A 16,354-nucleotide genomic window follows, 5' to 3' on the forward strand; every position below is an offset into this window, starting at 1 on the left:
ACTTAGACCGAATGTGTGGCATTGGAGTGAGGAGATAAGACTGCTGCTTCCTGCTAAGACAACGCCGATGTCAGGGACGCTGACGTTTCGGGGACACGTTCTAGTTTTTTTTTTTGTTTTTGCTTTTGACTTTGACCGTTTTTCTCCTTGTTGCAGAGAGAGAGATGGCCCCCTTGAGGGGTCGGGCTGGCGGCCTAGGCCCCGCGCCTAGGCTAGGACTCAGCCTGCTCCTCCTCGCGCTGTGCGGGGGCTGCGCGGCCGCCGCCGCGTCCGAGGCCGCCGACGTCGCCGACAGCGGTAAGACTCCAAGACTGCCCCGAGAGCGAAGCGCGAAGCGCCAAGTACGCCGTGGGAACCGGTTCAACTCCCATTGGGCGCGGTGCAGTCCGCGGGCCTGTACTAACCCTGTGAGGGTGTGTGTCTGTCTGTGAGTGTGTGTGCGTGTGCGTGTGTGTCCGAGGTGAGTCAGCACCGTCCCCCGCCGAGCGCTAGCGCTATGTCTCGCAATTAATCCGAGGCAGGCCGGGTCGCCCAGGCGGCCACCCTCCATCCTAATGAGGCAAATACACTCGCCGGCTTTACTCTCGATTCATCATCGGAGTCGGCCGGTCCATTTACACATCCAATTTGCCGCCACACTGCGAAAAAGAAGGGCAAGTAATAATGTGTGCTTTCTGCTTCCCGCTGCAGCCGCCTGCCCCGAGCCGCCCACCAAGGAGCTGGTGTGCTACTACGAGGGCCGCACCCCCGTGACGCGCGTGGACGCCTGCCTGTGCACCAGCATCGTGTTCACCGACGTCGCCACCAAGGCGGGCGACGGCTACGCCGTGGACATCGGTAAGTGCCTCGCGTGTCGCGCATTCGTCGTTTTATTTCTGGAGTCAAAGGAGGGAAATAACTCGGCGGACGGGCGTCGTTCGTCAAGGCAACGCCGTCGCGGCGTGGGGCCCGGTGGGGCCGCCGGGATGAGAGAGTGAGTAAGAGAGAGACAGAGAGGCAGACGGACTCTCGAGGGGCTTCCTGGACCCGCTGGACTATTTCAGGAGGCCGCGCCGAGTTCTAGTGCCGCCGCGTGGCGCGCCTTGTTTTCGGTGGAGCAGCGCGTCGACGTCGTCGCCGAGGTGTCCGTGTCCCCCAAGGCCAAGGCTGGCCGGTGTCGGGTCGGGCCGGCGGGGTCACAGGTCGCGGCGCACGGTTTCCGCGCCAAAATAATTTCATTGAAAATACCAAAAGCCGGGCGAGCAGGATGTCGACGCGTCCGGCCGGGCCGGGCCGTGGGCACCGGGAGTCGCGTCGCGTCGCGGAGGGCGGTGATATCACTGCTTGGCAGCAGAGCCAGCCGTTCATTCCGAACAGTGCGTCGTCACTCTGTCTCGCTCGCACCCCTTTGTGAAGCGCCCCAAGGAGTGCGAGAGAGACAGAGCGACGCCGGCACCGCCGTGTTTCTCGCGCGAGGCACGTCATCTGCCCACGCCCGCCACTCTTTTGGAGGCGACATGCCGGTCCAAGGAAATCTGCCGTGCCGTGGCATCAATCCGATGACCTCTGCCAAATCCGCCGGCCGGCCGGCCGGGCCCATGATAGTGGCCGCCACGTTTCCTTCGCTTCGCTGTCGATTTTGTTTTCTCAAATTCCTCTCTTCGGCTTTTTTTTTTTTGCGGTGACTTTCTTTTAATAGTCCAACAATAATTCCGGCCGCCCTTGTTGGGCCCCGCATGAGGCCCGCGACGTTTGACAAGACCACAATGTGAGTGTGGGGCGGGGCGGGGCGGGGCGGGGCGGCACCCAATCTGGGCGCACCGAGGGAGCCTGCCGCCTGACGTAACGTTACGCCGGTCTACGTATGAGTGCGTCTGCGGCCGCAACTCACATCCACCGCGCGCGCGCGTGCGTGTGTGTGCGAGCGTGTTCAACAATTTACAGTCATCGTTTGGGCACCATTTGAAAAACCTCTCCTCACCGCCGCTATCCGTCCGGTGCGTCGCGGGGCGGCCCGCCCTGCACTCGGCGGGGGCGCCCGGCCTGGACGCGGTGCAGTGCACCGAGCAGGCAGCATGCAGGCGGCAGGCCCGGCAGGCGGTGTCCGCGGCCTTGACGCCGAGCTCGCCCGTCCAAATCAATCCCGTAATTGCCGGTCCGACCGCCACCACTCATCTCTCTGACGGATTCCATCCGCCACCGAACGGAGCGGCGCGCGCCACTGAAAACATCACCTGTCGACAGACTACACCGACTAGGCCGGACTAGGCGCCCCGAAAAGCCATCTGCGCCCGCGGCAAGGCCGTAACAGGCTGACACACACACGCACACACACGCGCGCGCGTTTCTCGCGGGCGTGAGTTGGCAACATCGAGAGAGGGCCGGGCCGGCACGGGTGACACATTACCATGGCAGGATAAGTGCTCGCTAACGCGTCCCATCGAGGGATGCCTTCGCTCGCGGGGTACATTTCCATACACCCCAATTGGTGCTCGCCGCGCGGCGGGGCGCTACGGGCCCCAGCACCAACCGGGCGGGGCTCCCCCCTCTCCGCGTGGACCAGTTTGACAGGTCAAATTTTGCAACACGTGTCGCGAGCGCACACACTGGCAGGCTGGAAGCGGCAGGCACGTGGGCCGGGCTGGCGGTGCTGGCGGTCGGCCGGGCGGGACCAGGATCACCGTTCAGCCTCAAGATGGAGATAGCCGTGTTCTCCTGGAAAGTCGGATTCTGGAAACTCGGCCGCGGCCCGCGCGTTCAAGTCCCCCGGCGTCGCGCACGCCGCCCTGCCGCCGCGCGCCCACGCCAGGACGCCGCCGAGGACGACGACGCGGACAATGGAGCCCTAAAAGATGCACGCAACGAATAAAGGCGGTTGCGCGTCGTCGCGGTGGCACTGCGACAAAAACAAAAACAAAAATAAAGGACTCAACTACGCGAGCTGCGAGCTGGATCCGCGCGGACAGCCAGCCAGCCCCTTGGCTTGCTTGTCACACGTTGGCCTGCAGCCTGCATCGCAGCAGCGCTCCGAGCCGCACGCATTCGCGTCGCGTGCATCGGGATGCATTCCGCCGCCGTTCGGCGCGCTGGCCGCGCTGGCCGCGCTGGCCAAGGCGGCCGGCTTCGGGAGGACGTCTCGCCGAGGACGGGGACCTTGGGGGCGACGGCGTCGACCGGCGCAGCGGGAGGACGCGGTCCAGTGCGACGGCGCGACGGGGAAGACCTGATGCAAATAGAGCGGCGCGGTGCGGGGCGCGCAGCAGCAGGATATGCTCACGGGTTGGCGCGTACTGGACAGTGCTGCCCCCTCCCCCAAACCCTGACCTGGTTGCTCTTAGCATCCGCCTTCTCGACCGGAATCGGATCTGGAGTGATCCACAAAACGACCTGCGCCCTCAAGGCCGCGGCCGGGCACGGCGCGGCGCGGCACGGCGCGGCACGGCGCGGTATCGCCCCTCTTGGTAATGGTCCTCGAAATGCCAGGCGGCGCTGCGGCGCTGCCGTGCTGCCGTGCCGTGGGAAGGATGACACGCATGACTCGGGGCCCCGCCGCCTGCCCGATGCTCACCGCATTCTGCTTTGGCATTCTGAGGCAGGAAATCGAACGCAGTCGTCGCGATCGTTGGTTATTGTTGTTGTTGTTTAGTTTTTTTCGTGCCGGAGGTGTGTTTATTTCTTCCCTTCCCTCCAGTAGCGATAAACCATGCGTGCAATAAGGTCAGCGGCGCGAAAAGTCTTGGCCGTACCATGAGGCCGGCTTGCAGTGTGTGGGTGTCGTGTTTTTGTTTTTTGTTCTTTTGTGACAGGAGCAGCGGTCGTAAGTTCGAGTACCGCTGAGGATTTTTTTTTCGCAGTATGTTGACCCGAGGGTCATTAGCGTGACGAGCGTTTGACACGGGTGTCGTTTGACGTTTTGCGGGCCTACACTGGCACGTCATGCCGCCTGTGAGCTTGTTCCGAATGCAGCGTCTCGTCGCTCTGTCTCCCTCGCACCTCTGCGGGGCGCGCCGTGAGTGCGAGGGAGACAGAGCGATGACAGCCGCGGCTCATTGACACGCGCCAGTCGTGTGGCGGCTGGGCCGGGCTGGAACTGGATCACGGTCAGCGCCGGCACCTGAATGACAAAGACAAAGCGACCGCCTCGGCCTGGCCGGCCCGGCCCGCTTGGCCCGCTAATCCAAAACGATCAATCGAATTACTGCGGCCAGCCGCCTTTGGACAATGACGACGCCGTGCCTCCCCTTTCGCCGCGTGGCCGCGGTCTAACTAACCGGCGAGATGTACTTGGCCTGAGAGGCCTGCCCGCCGGGTTCATTGGTTTGAAATGAACCGCCTTTAGTCTGATTGCTCACCGACTTCCGTTTTCGGCGCTGTTGCAGGCGTCCGCAGCCAGCTGCGCGCGCTGAGGAAGCGCAACCCGTGGGTGCGCGCGGTGCTGCAGCTGCCGGTGGGGGCGGCGCAGCTCAAGAGCGAGGACCGCCGGCTGCGCGCGTCCCAGGCGGTCACCGCCGCGCTCAGGAAGGCCACCGTGGACGGCGTCGAGCTGGCCGTCGACTGGTCCCACCACGGCAGCGCCAACAAGACCCACCTCACCGCCTTCATCAAGGTAATGCTTGAAAAAAAAAGAGTCACAGTGGGATTTGAACCCGTGACTCCAGAGCAGAGTGCAACGCCTAGGACCACATGGCTAACGGGGCGCGTCTATTTCCTCCCGCAGGCGGTGCGCTTCCAGCTGGACTCCGCCGACGCCGTGGATCGCCGCCGCGCCAAGCGGGACTACGAGATCTTTGAGAGGCAAGTGGAGGACGAGACGACGCCGTCCTGGCGGCCCACCCTGGCCGCGCGGAGGCGGCCCACCCCTCCCCCCACCCCCAGCACCACCACCATGACGGTCACCATGAGGGCCCCAGCGACCAGGAGCAGGACGGGCCTGTCTGCCAGGGGCGCCGCGGAGTCCTCCCGGCAGCCCCGCCCCCCGGGGAGGACCCTGAGCGGCTCGCCGGCCCTGGGGGCGGCGCAGGGGGCGGCGCTGCGGCGGCACCGCCCCCGGGGGACGCCAGGCGCGACCGGCGTGACCGACGCGACCCACCCCCACCCCCAGCACGCGCTGCAGCGGCTGCAGCGGGAGCGGCAAGTCCGGCGGCTGGGCCCGCCTGCACGAGTGGCACGCCCTGCCACGCCCTGCCACGCCCTGCCATTGCAAACCCGCCCCGCCACGCCCGACCAGACCGACCCGCACCACTTTCACCCTCACTGTCATTCCCGTCCAAGCCAGCCGAGCGGCCTTGACCGTGCCGTCATAGCCGCTGCAGGTTTTACTTCTCAAATCAATCTCATAACAATTTCACATCTTTAAAAATGTGTCTCTTCTTAATTGTGACGTTTTATGAGAACAATCTGGCTGTCTCCTTCACCTGACGTTCACCTCCTCCGTCTGGTCTTCGTAGTGTAGTTGCCTGCTTCCCCTGTGTCTCCGCCTCGCACGTCGCTTCGCCTTGAGTCTCATTCCACTTTCACGACTTGCTCGTCTAACATGTAGTTGCCTGCGCTGTGTACAGTGTACAGCAAGTAGTTTGATATACGACAACGGTGAGATCACATGAACGACAATCACAAAAAAAAAACGACGTGCATCTGTACGGGGCCTCATCCCGCGGCCACCGCGCCCCGCCTCCTTCATCGACCTCTTCATCGCCTCCTGCGTCTTGTTTTTTTCTTTCACGGCTCTGTAATTCTTTCATCACAGACTGACGCACTAGACGGCCGCCCGGCCGCCCGACGGTGGACTGCAGCAAGCCTGCAGCGGACGGGCGTTGGCAGCCCTGCGCCGCGCTAGCCGCGCCCAAAAGCCCTGGCCGCCAGGCCTGAGCCCGCCGCGACCCACTCCCACCCTACCCAAAACCCCGACCCCCTCGGGCTCGGAGTTCGGAGTTTCGCGCGAACCTTTGATTCTCATGGCATAATCAAGCTGTTGCCGGCCGCGTAGCCGCGTACGGCCGTGTGGTGCCACTGTCGTCACAATGCCACATGCATGCGTCCAGGGCGCAGTGACGACCGGTCACGCTAAACCACCGCGGGCAGATGGAGTAGTCCCTAACGCACGCCCAGCGCAAAACGCCGTGTTGTAGCCGGCCCCGCGCTCGGATTAGTCAACCTTCTCTTTAAGAGTGTTGCGTTACATTTTTCGCCGTGGATAATCTCCCTAACCTCACGTTGGCCTTGCTCCCGAGCAGGACCACCAAGTCCATGACCACGACGGAGGCGTCGACGGCCGACACGGATGCTGACACGGCCGCCGACACGGACGCCACCGAATCCACCGAGCCGACGGTGTCCTTCCCCAAGGAGACCGACACTGCCGCCACAGACGACGATGGCGAACGGGTACGTCTTGGCTTGGTCGCCGCCCGCGAGGTGGGCAAGCCCGCCGAACACCCGTGTTTGGCGGCGCGGCCTACCCGCCACTTGGCAGGCGCCTTAGTGGTGGGCCAGCCCGCCGAACACCCGTGTTTGGCGGCGCGGCCTACCCGACACTTCGCAGGCGCTTAAATAGCATTTTTTTCCAGGAGACGACTGTTACCACCGAGACCACTCTGCCCACGGCCACGACACCCAAGTCCACCAGGACCAGTCGGGCGGAAGGCAGCACCGCCAGCGACCTGGCGCGCCAGTACGCCGAGGTGGACGGCGACCTGGACGACGAGGACGACGAGCCCACCAGGATCCTGCTGCTGCAGCTGCCCACCAAACCGGAGATCATCGCCAAGTACTACGACCTGCGCGCCCTCGCCAAGTGAGTCACCGTGCTACGGGCCATAAACTTTGATTCACGATGTCTATCTCAAACCTGAAGGCGCGGCCGGCGCGCTTGAAGCGTTAGAAACAGTGCGCTTGTGGTGACAAATGGCTGAGTGTCTGCTTGGCGTTGTGCAGGCAGGTGGACTGGTTTATCCTGCCTTCCCACAACCTGACGGACGAGTCGGAGAGCGGCCTCACCTTCCACCACAGCCGTCTCATGGGCCTGGACGACCTCCTCAACACGGTAAGCGCAACTTTTTATTTCCATCAATGCAAAAAATCAGTTGCGTTCATTTTTAAAAAAAAAATATTTTTATTCGGAAACTTTGTATTTCTGCCGGCTACCCTAGGACTCCATGGTGGACCTGCTGACGGGCCTGGGCGCCCCCAAGCAGCAGATCATCGTGTCCCTGCCCGCCTTCGCCCTGCGCTTCACCCTCAAGGACGAGACTCGCGACACGCCCCCGCCGCCTCGCGCGAGGGGTTTCCCGCTGAGGGACGCCCGCGCTCGGGGCCGGCTGTCCGCGGCGGGGCTCGGTGTCGCGTGTCTGCGTGTTGTCTCGCGTGTGGCTCCGTCCTGTCGCGTGTCTGGGTCTCGCTGTCTCGCGTGTCTCGCGTGCCTCGCGCCGATTGAGCTATTGCCTCAGCTGGCTGGGCCATTAGGAAGCGGGCGGAATGGATCAAGTGCGAGTTGATAGGCTGGCCATTAGCATAACGCGCGGCTACACACACACACCATTACAAAGTAGCTCGGAATCTCGGAATCACCACCAAGCTACGGCTGGCTGCCGCCTGCCCAGCCCAATCCGTGCTTCTGTGTGTTTTGTTTGATTAACCTTTACAGTGTGGTTTCACTTAATAGTTAATTAAAATTTTTAACTGTGGTAGGACTTATTCTAGCCACCTTAAGTTCTAGCCCTGGCCTCTGTTTTTTTTTTTTTTTTTAGAAAGATAAATTTGTTATGTAAAAATAAAACACGCTAATTTTGTTTCTAGCTGTGCGCGCTTATGTCAGAGGGTGGCTGGTCCCTGGAACGAGACCAGGACCTGACCGCGCCCTACGTCTTCAAGAACAGCTCCTGGATCGCCTTCGAGGACCACATGTCCGTCAACATCAAGGTAGGCAGGGTGCTTGTCGCTGCGGAGTCCCGTGTGGACATTATTCTGACATTCTTCCTCGCCCCTTCCAGGCCAAATACGTCCTTCTGCGGGACCTCGCCGGTCTGGCCGTGCAGTCCGTGGACGAGGAGGACTGGCTGCAGACGTCTTGCAAGGCCCCCGTCCAGGACGAGGACGAGGACGACGACCAGGATGCCGACGACAAGGCAGCCTCCGCGCGCTCCGACGAAGGTCAGGTGGCCGGTGCTGACGGCGACGACGGCAGCTACCGCGGCGACAGCCACGACGACGAGGACAAGAAGAACGACCAGAAGAACGCCAAAAAGGACAAGAAGAAGGTCGAGGCCAAGCCCATGCCCATGACGCTCCTGGAGACGGCCTTCAAGGGCCTCGCCGAGTCCGCCCGCCGCTCCAGGGCCGCGCTGCTCTCCTCCCTCGAGGAGGACATCCACCAGCACGCCGTGCAGTACAGCGACTACACTGGCAAGTAGCCGACGTGCTCTTCTTTTCGCCCTTTTCCACTGTCCGTGGCAATGGAGCTGGCGCCGCTGACTCTGAGGCCGTTCTGCGCAGGCCCCGTGCAGCTGTCCCCGTACCAGATCGTCCGCGTGGTGGACCGCGAGGGCGCCGTGCACGTGGTGCGTCGCAGCGCCGAGACCGAGTTCACCTGCACCCGCCAGGGCTACTTCCGCCACCCCCGCGGCTGCAACAGGTGCGCTTCAAAAACAAACTTTTATTGAATTGTTTGAGTACGGTACACAGTGAATGTACGCGACGCCGCTCGAGGTTCAACGGACGCCGTGTGGTGCCGCAGGTTCTACCGCTGCGTCAAGTTCAACCAGCTCTCCTCCGAGTTCACCGTGTTCGAGTTCGACTGCGCCCCCGGCACCGTGTTCGACGAGACGGTGGAGGTGTGCGTGTGGCCCGGGTCCCTTGCCAAGGGCTCCAGCTGCGAGGGTTCCAGTGAGATCGCCCCCGTGCCGCGCGCCCAGTATGGCTGCCCCAACGTAAGTCCAATGCCAGTTAGTGCCGGCTGCCGAACGCCTTGGAAACGCCCCCTGTGATTGGCTTTTGTTTTGTGTTGGGCAGGTCGAGGGCTACTACGCGGACCCCGAGAACTGCCGCTGGTTCTTCGCGTGCCTGGACCACAGCCGCGACGGCCAGGCGCTCACCGCCTACGAGTTCCGGTGCCCGTTCGGGCTGGTGTTCGACGAGCAGAACCAGGTCTGCGACTGGCCCTGGAAGGTCAGCGGCTGTGGCAACTCGGGCGCCTCCTCGCTGCGTTTCCAAGGCGTGCGCGTGGCGGGTGCCGGTGCCGGCGCTGAGGTCAACTACGAGGGCCTGAGCCTGCTGAGCGCGGGCTTCGACGGCAACGCGGCGTACGCCAACGGCGGCGTCGTCGGTAACAGCCTGTACTCCGGCGCGTCCGGCGCGTCCGGGGCCTCTGGCGTCGCCGGCGTCTACAACGTGGCGGACGCGTCCTTCCAGTCGGCGTCCTACGCCGGCCGCGCCGGTGCCTCCGGCGCGTCTGGCTACGCTTACAACGGTGCAGGGGCCTCCGCGTACCAGGCCGCTGGCGGCGCCGCGTCCCTCGCCGCCGAGGTCAACTCCAACCTGGCCTCGTCGGGCAGGTACGGCTCCAACAACGGCTACATCGCGCTGCAGCAGGCGCAGGACGCTTCCCGCTACGAAGATCGCGGCTACGGAGGCTTCGCGACGTTCCCCGCCGCGCAGGTGTCTGGCGGACGCACCCAGGGTTCCAGCGGCGTGGTGCTCGGCTCCAACCTGCACACCCTGCAGGGCATCCAGGGCGTCCAGGGCGTCCAGGCCGGATACGCTTACCAGGCTGGTGACGCCAGCTCAGGAAGCTACGGTAAGTACAGTCTTAACGCCCTAAAAAGATAAAGTTCGGAGTCCTCGTTCACTGACAATTTTCCCAAATTTTCTACACTGACTTTGATTTTTGTTCCATGACACAGGCTCCACCGTGAGTGCCGGGTCCTCGGCCTATGACAGCCAGCGTGCGACGGGATACTCTTCCGGCTCAAGCTCTGGCTCCAGCTCAGGCTACACCTCAGGCTACTCCGGCTCCAGCTTCGACTCAGGCTCCACTGCTGGCTACAACGCCGGATCCTCTTCCTTCGGCGCCAAGCAGACGGTAGCCTCTGGCGGCTTCGACTACAACGCCGGATCCTCTTCCTTCGGCGCCAAGCAGACGGTGGCCTCTGGCGGCTTCGACTACAACGCCGGATCCTCTTCCTTCGGCGCCAAGCAGGCCGCCGTCTCGTCGGGCTCCTTGAACGGCTACTCGGGGTACTCCGGCTCGTCCGGCGCGGCCCAGCAGACCACGGCGGGCTACTCGTTCGGCTCGTCCGCGGGCACCTCGGCCGGAGCGTCGCAGAGCTATGACTTGGGCTCCGGCAGCTACAGCACTTCCGGCATCGACCTGACCGGCTCCACGGTGTCCACCCTGGCCGTGGACTCCGGCGCGGCGCTGCAGTCCGTCCAGGGCGTGCAAATCGACTCGGACGGCTCGTCCGGCTACTCCAGCGCGGGCGGCTCCACCTCCGGCTTCACCACCGTGTCCTCAGTCGCGCCCACCGCCACGTACTCCGTGACGCCCGCCCCCATCATCGTGTCCTCGACGCCCGCCCCAGCTGTGGCCTCCGGCCAGAGCTACCAGACGTTGACGCAGACCGTGTCGGCAGCGCCCGGTGTCGTGGGATACCAGTCCGTGGCCCCCGCCGCCGCCGCCGTCCAGTACAAGCAGTTCGAGCTGCAGCAGCCTCTGGTGGCCGTACCCACCGTCACGCCAGCGCCGCCATCCCTGGTTAGCTACCAGTCTGTGTTCAACGTCAAGCAACAGCAGCAGCAGGCCGTGACGCCCGTGGCCGCAGCACCCGCCGCGCCAACCCTGTACACGTACAAGAAGTACGAGGTGAAGCAGCCCCTGGTGCACTTCCAGACCGTGACTCCCACGCCCGCCCCCGCCGTGTCGGTGCAGTCGTACACGCCGACGGCCTCCCCCGCCTTCGTGTCTGTCACGCCCGCCTACGAGGTTCGCCCCTCCGTGCAGCCCGTCACCGCCGCCCCTGCCGTCTCCTTCATCCGCCAGCAGACGCCCGCCCCGGCGCCCGCGCTGTCTTACGTCTCGCCGACCCCCGCGCCCGCCATCGTCGGCTACCAGCAGCACTCCGTCTCGCCCGCGGCCGTCGACCACAGCGTGCAGTACTCGTACAGCTCGCCGGCACCCTTCTCCCTCAAGGACGTCAAGTACCACCGCATCGTGGACATCAAGCAGGAGCCCAACGGCTACTACCAGGACTACAAGAGCTACAACCAGCAGCAGGGCCAGGTTCAGACCTACCAACAAGTGCAGCCCGTGGTGCCCGTCACCAAAGTGGAATACCAGGCTCCCGCAGTGCAGTACCAGCAGTACCAGCAGGAAGTGAAGCAGGTTCAACCCGTGGTGCCCGTCACCAAGGTCGAGTACCAAGCCCCTGCCGTCCAGTACCAACAGTACCAGCAGGAAGTGAAGCAGGTTCAACCCGTAGTGCCTGTCACCAAGGTCGAGTACCAAGCGCCCGCCGTCCAGTACCAGCAGCAATACAACTTCGTGTCGTCTACGCCCAAGTACGAGTCTGCTGTGCAATATCAGCAGGGTTACCAGCAGGAAGTGAAGCAGGTCCAACCGGTGGTGCCCGTCACCAAGGTCGAGTATCAAGCCCCCGCCGCCCAGTACCAGCAGCAGTACGAGCAGGTGCAGCAGGTGCAGCAGGTGCACTCCGTCACCCCAGTGCCGCAGATCGCGCAGTATCGTCAGGAGGTAAAACAGGTGCAGCCTGTGGTCCCCGTCGTGCAGTACCAGCAGCAGGTCAAGCAGGTGGTGCAGCCGTCCGTCACCTACCAGGCGCCCGTCCTGCAGTACCAGCAGGAGGTGAAGACCGTGCAGCCCGTCACCAAGTTCGAATACAAAACGCCGGCCCTGCAATACCAGCAACTGCAGAACTACAAGCAGTACACGGAGGAAGTGAAACAGGTTCAGCCCGTTGTGCCCGTCGTCCAGTACCAGCAGGAGGTCAAGCCTGTGGTGCCCGTCACCAAGGTTCAATACCAAGCTCCCGCCGTCCAGTACCAGCAGCAGTACAACTACGTTTCGTCTACGCCCAAGTACGAGTCTGCTGTGCAGTACCAGCAGGAGTATCAACAGGTCAAGCAGGTCCAGCCTGTGGTGCCCGTCACCAAAGTCCAGTACCAAGCGCCCGCCGTCCAGTACCAGCAACAGTACAACTACGTTTCGTCTACGCCCAAGTATGAGTCTGTGCAATACCAGCAGGAGTATCAACAGGTCAAGCAGGTTCAGCCTGTGGTGCCCGTCACCAAGGTGCAGTACCAAGCCCCCGCCGTCCAGTACCAGCAGTATCAGCAGGAAGTTAAGCAAGTGCAGCCTGTCGTGCCCGTTGTCCAGTACCAGCAGGAGATCAAGAAGGTCCAGCCTGTCGTGCCCGTCACCAAGGTCCAGTACCAAGCCCCCGCCGTGCAGTACCAGCAGTACCAGCAAGAATATCAGCAGGAGTACCAGCAGGAAGTTAAGCAGGTTCAGCCTGTGGTCCCCGTCACCAACGTCCAGTACCAGCAGACCTACGTTTCATCGACGCCGAAGTACGAGTCTGCCGTGCAGTACCAGCAAGTCAAGCAGGTTCAGCCTGTGGTCCCCGTCACCAAGGTGCAGTACCAGGCCCCCGCCGCGCAGTACCAACAGTACCGCCAGGAGGTCAAGACTGTCCAGCCCGTGGTGCAGTACCAGCAGGTGCAGCCCAACGCCAAGCTGGAGTTCCAGTCCCAGCAGTACCAGCAGGACGTGCAGCAGGTGCAGCAGGTGCAGCAGGTGCACGTGGAGCAGCCGTCCGTGTCCGGCGTGGCCGTCAAGGCCCAGGAGGTGGTGTACTCGTACAGCACCCCGTCCAGCTTCCCCATTCGCCAGCAGGCCGTCAAGGCCGTGCAGCTCAACGTGACCCCCAAGCTGTACCCGTTCGTGTCCACTACCGCGGCCACGCCGGCCGTGAGCATCAGCAAGATGCCGCTGCTGCACTCGTACACCTACGTCGACGATAAGGAGCCCGTGACGCCGGTGCCCTGCACGACGTGCAGCCAGAGCACGGCGGGCATCAGGGTGTCGTCCACGCCCGCGCCCTTCCAGTTCAACTACGTGTCGTCCACCCCGAAGTACCAGGCTGCCGTCGTGTCGTCCACGCCCGCCCCTGCCCCCATCCAATACCAGCAGTACAACTACGTGTCGTCCACGCCCAAGTACGAGGCAACCGTCTCGTCCACGCCAGCGCCCTTCCAATACAACTACGTGTCGTCCACCCCCAAGTACGAGGCTGCCGTCTCGTCGACGCCGTCCCCCCTCCCCTGCGCCACCTGCAGCCAGAGCAGCGCAGGACTCCGCGTCTCGTCAACGCCCGCGCCGTTCCAGTTCAACTACGTGTCCTCCACGCCCAAGTACCAGGGAGCCGTCGTCAGCCAGGTGAGTGGGCCTTCTTTTGGTCGCAGTCCTGTGCATGACCCAGACTAACCTGAACCTCTTTGATGTTTAACAGGTGTCCGAGCAACAGACCAACCAGTACAGTGGACAGTTCGAGGTCCAGCACCAGCAGCAGCAGCAGACCGTGGACGAGGAGCCCCCAGTGGCGCTCTTCGTTCAGACCGCCGCGCCGCCCGCCCGCTACAACCAAGTGTCGTACTCGTCCACGCCCGCCCCCGCCCGCTACACCGAGCAGCAGGTCGTGTACTCGTCCACCCCCGCCCCCACCCCCGCGCAGTACACTGTCGTGGAGAACTACTCGAGCGCCCGCCCCGAGGTGTACTCCCAGCAGTACTACTCCACGCCCGCACCCGTGTCCGTCTCCAAGACGATCGTCAGCGAGGTGTCCACTCCAGCCTACGTGGAGAACGTAGAGCAGCAGGAGTACCAGAGCGAGCAGAACGTCGAGTTTGGCGCCAAGAAGGGCAAGGTGGTGTCCGAGTACTCGTACGTGCAGGGCCAGCAGGAGCAGCAGGCCGTCGACGTGTACCCTGTCGCCCCCGAGAACCCCGCCACAGTGGAGGTACAGTACCAGTCCACGCCCGTGCCCGTGCGCCGACTCAGGCCGTCCACCACTGCCGCCGCCTACATCGAGGAGCAGCAGCAGCAGGTGGTGTCTGAAGGCTACGCCGGCGACGTGGTGGTGAGCACCACGGCGGCACCCGCGCGCGGCGGACTCCGCATCGGCTACGAGGAGGGAGAACTGCAGCAGCAGATCGACGCCGAGGAGGGCTACGGCGTCAAGACCGAAGACGCGTACTCCGGCCTGGCCAAGGTGGTGGAGTCCAGCACGCTGGCCGCCATCGGCGCCGCAGGCGGTCGCGTCCGCCCTGGTCGCGTCCGTGTTCAGAGCGGAGACGAGGGCTACTACAGCAGCTCAACCACGGAGGGTTACAGCTCGAGCACGCTCCGCGCCAAGGGCAGGAAGCGCACCAAGATCGTGGTGGTGACGAGGATCAGTGACGTGAACCCGCTGCTCATCGGCAAGCTGGGCGCGCAGTGCAGCTGCGCCGACAACGCCGTGTCTGCTCGTCGCCGACGCCCCGGCGTGAAGCGCGTCGTGTCGCGCGTGCGCGTCGTGCGACCCAAGGACGGCGACGTGGCTTCCGCCGGCGTGTCGTCGACGGAGGGCTACGTCTCCTCCACCGAGGGCTACGTGTCTTCCACCACGGAGGGCCGCGTGCTGTCCTCCACCAAGCAGGCCGAGATCGAGGAGGACCTGGCGCTCATCCGCGATGCCGAGAAGTCAGACGCCGAGGACGACGATGACGACGAGGCCAACGTCGCCGACTTCGGCGCCGTGGTCGTTTCCAGCACGGAGGGCTCCGTGTCCTCGTCCTCCGCGTACGAGCAAGACGACCTGGTGTCCAGCACGGTGGCGAGCCGCGGCAGGGGCCGAGGCAGAACCACGTATATCCGCGCCGGCAAGGCCAAGAGCACCATCTACGTGTCCACCACCGCCGAGCCCGACGACGACGAGCAGGCTAGCCTGAGCTCGAGCACGTCCAGCAGCACCGTCTACGAGGTGACGACCGCCAGCAGCAGGAGGTCGGCAGGCCGCCGCACCACGGCGCGCTCCATTCACATCAACAGCAAGGACGACGAGGACGACCAGGACGCCGTGCTCATCAAGCCGCGGCCCCGTTCCCGGCCTTCGCCCAGGACGCGCTCGCGCTCGCGCTCCGACAACGACCTCGCCCGCGCAGCGCCCGCCTCCGCCGCGCCGCCCTCCGACGAGGCGGACAACAGCCTGGAGCCGACGCCCGGCCCCGGCCACACCGTGGACCTGGGTGCCAACGGCGTGGTGGAGTGCCGACGCCCCGGCCTGTTCAGACACCCCGAGCTCTGCAACAAGTTCTACTCGTGCAACTGGGACAAGTGGAAGAAGAAGTACGCCGTCAACGTGTTCAACTGCCCGATCCACCTGGCCTACGACACCACCATCGGCGCCTGCAACTGGCCCTCCAAGGGACCGGCGTGCGTCAACGGCAAGCTGCTCGTGTGAGCGAAGAGCGAAACTACCGAGCATGAGCGTGGTGTTCCAAAGTTACCACGTCGTGCGCCCCCTGCACGTTCAACTTTAGCGTGCCAGCGCGCACGTCGCGAGGGACTGTGGTCGCTTCGAAGAGCATGACATTCGGAACGGTCTTGTCCACAAGTGCTCAACCCCAGGCGACTTAGCGTGAGCAGTCCCGGTGTCTAAGTGCTCAGTGTCCATTTTCCCTCATACTCAAATTTACACAAAGGCAGTCTAAACTCACACTTAGAAAATGGCGCTCGATTCGATTTAAATTAGCTTCAATTCCATGACATAATATTAAGAATGTGCCATAACTGATGTGTTCCAATTTATTGGTCGAAAACATATCGTGCTTCTGATCCCTGGAGAGGGACCTCAAGCACAATCAACAGTGATAAACAAGTGTCTGAGTGAGGAAAGAACTTTTTACAAGAACTGATGAACTAAAGTATCTGACAGAAGTATCGGTCAAGACTGATCAATTTCTTGTGACCGTCTAGTGCCATTCAGAATCAGATCTGCGTAGTCACTAGATGTTCATGACAAAACCTGTCTGTCATCCCAGACAAAGAAACATAATTTTGAAGGTACCTGGTCTAGTTAGTTCCAGCCAAGTGATACCATCTTCTTAATTAAGTTTATTCTTTGAATAAGTCCTTCTCTTAGTTTTCTAAGGGAAATACAATTTATTTTTTCGATAGCCCAGGGAACAGTTACAGCTGTTCAACTCTACCAATATTTTCTATACATACTTCATGTCAGTGGAAATTTCATGTTAACAAACTACTTTTTGTTGACGGGTCTCTTGTAAATACTTATTTATGGCAAAAATAAATTAAAATAGTCAATCA

General features: G+C 62.7%; 1 protein-coding gene across 1 annotated transcript; it reads left to right on the plus strand.

Annotated features, from left to right (window-relative positions):
* Nucleotides 1-496: 496 nt before the first annotated feature.
* Nucleotides 497-16,351, plus strand: LOC117649590. Its single transcript, XM_034392481.1, has 15 exons — nucleotides 497-503; nucleotides 691-837; nucleotides 4,359-4,585; nucleotides 4,697-4,773; nucleotides 6,213-6,363; nucleotides 6,546-6,772; nucleotides 6,913-7,021; nucleotides 7,128-7,283; nucleotides 7,774-7,896; nucleotides 7,968-8,379; nucleotides 8,470-8,608; nucleotides 8,711-8,903; nucleotides 8,986-9,769; nucleotides 9,876-13,426; nucleotides 13,500-16,351. Exons 1-15 carry the CDS (start codon nucleotides 497-499, stop codon nucleotides 15,486-15,488), a joined length of 8,292 nt encoding a protein of 2,763 aa, XP_034248372.1. The 3' UTR covers nucleotides 15,489-16,351.
* Nucleotides 16,352-16,354: the final 3 nt, after the last annotated feature.

The sequence above is a fragment of the Thrips palmi genome, unplaced genomic scaffold, assembly GCF_012932325.1.
Source record: "Thrips palmi isolate BJ-2018 unplaced genomic scaffold, TpBJ-2018v1 HiC_scaffold_4, whole genome shotgun sequence".
Taxonomy (NCBI): domain Eukaryota; kingdom Metazoa; phylum Arthropoda; class Insecta; order Thysanoptera; family Thripidae; genus Thrips; species Thrips palmi.

Bases quoted from the DNA above. Each gene is read 5' to 3' on its own strand.
- LOC117649590 (XM_034392481.1), top strand. The intron at 6,773-6,912 runs GTGAGTCACCGT...GGCGTTGTGCAG, and splicing joins GACCTGCGCGCCCTCGCCAA to GCAGGTGGACTGGTTTATCC. The intron at 8,380-8,469 runs GCAAGTAGCCGA...CGTTCTGCGCAG, and splicing joins GCAGTACAGCGACTACACTG to GCCCCGTGCAGCTGTCCCCG.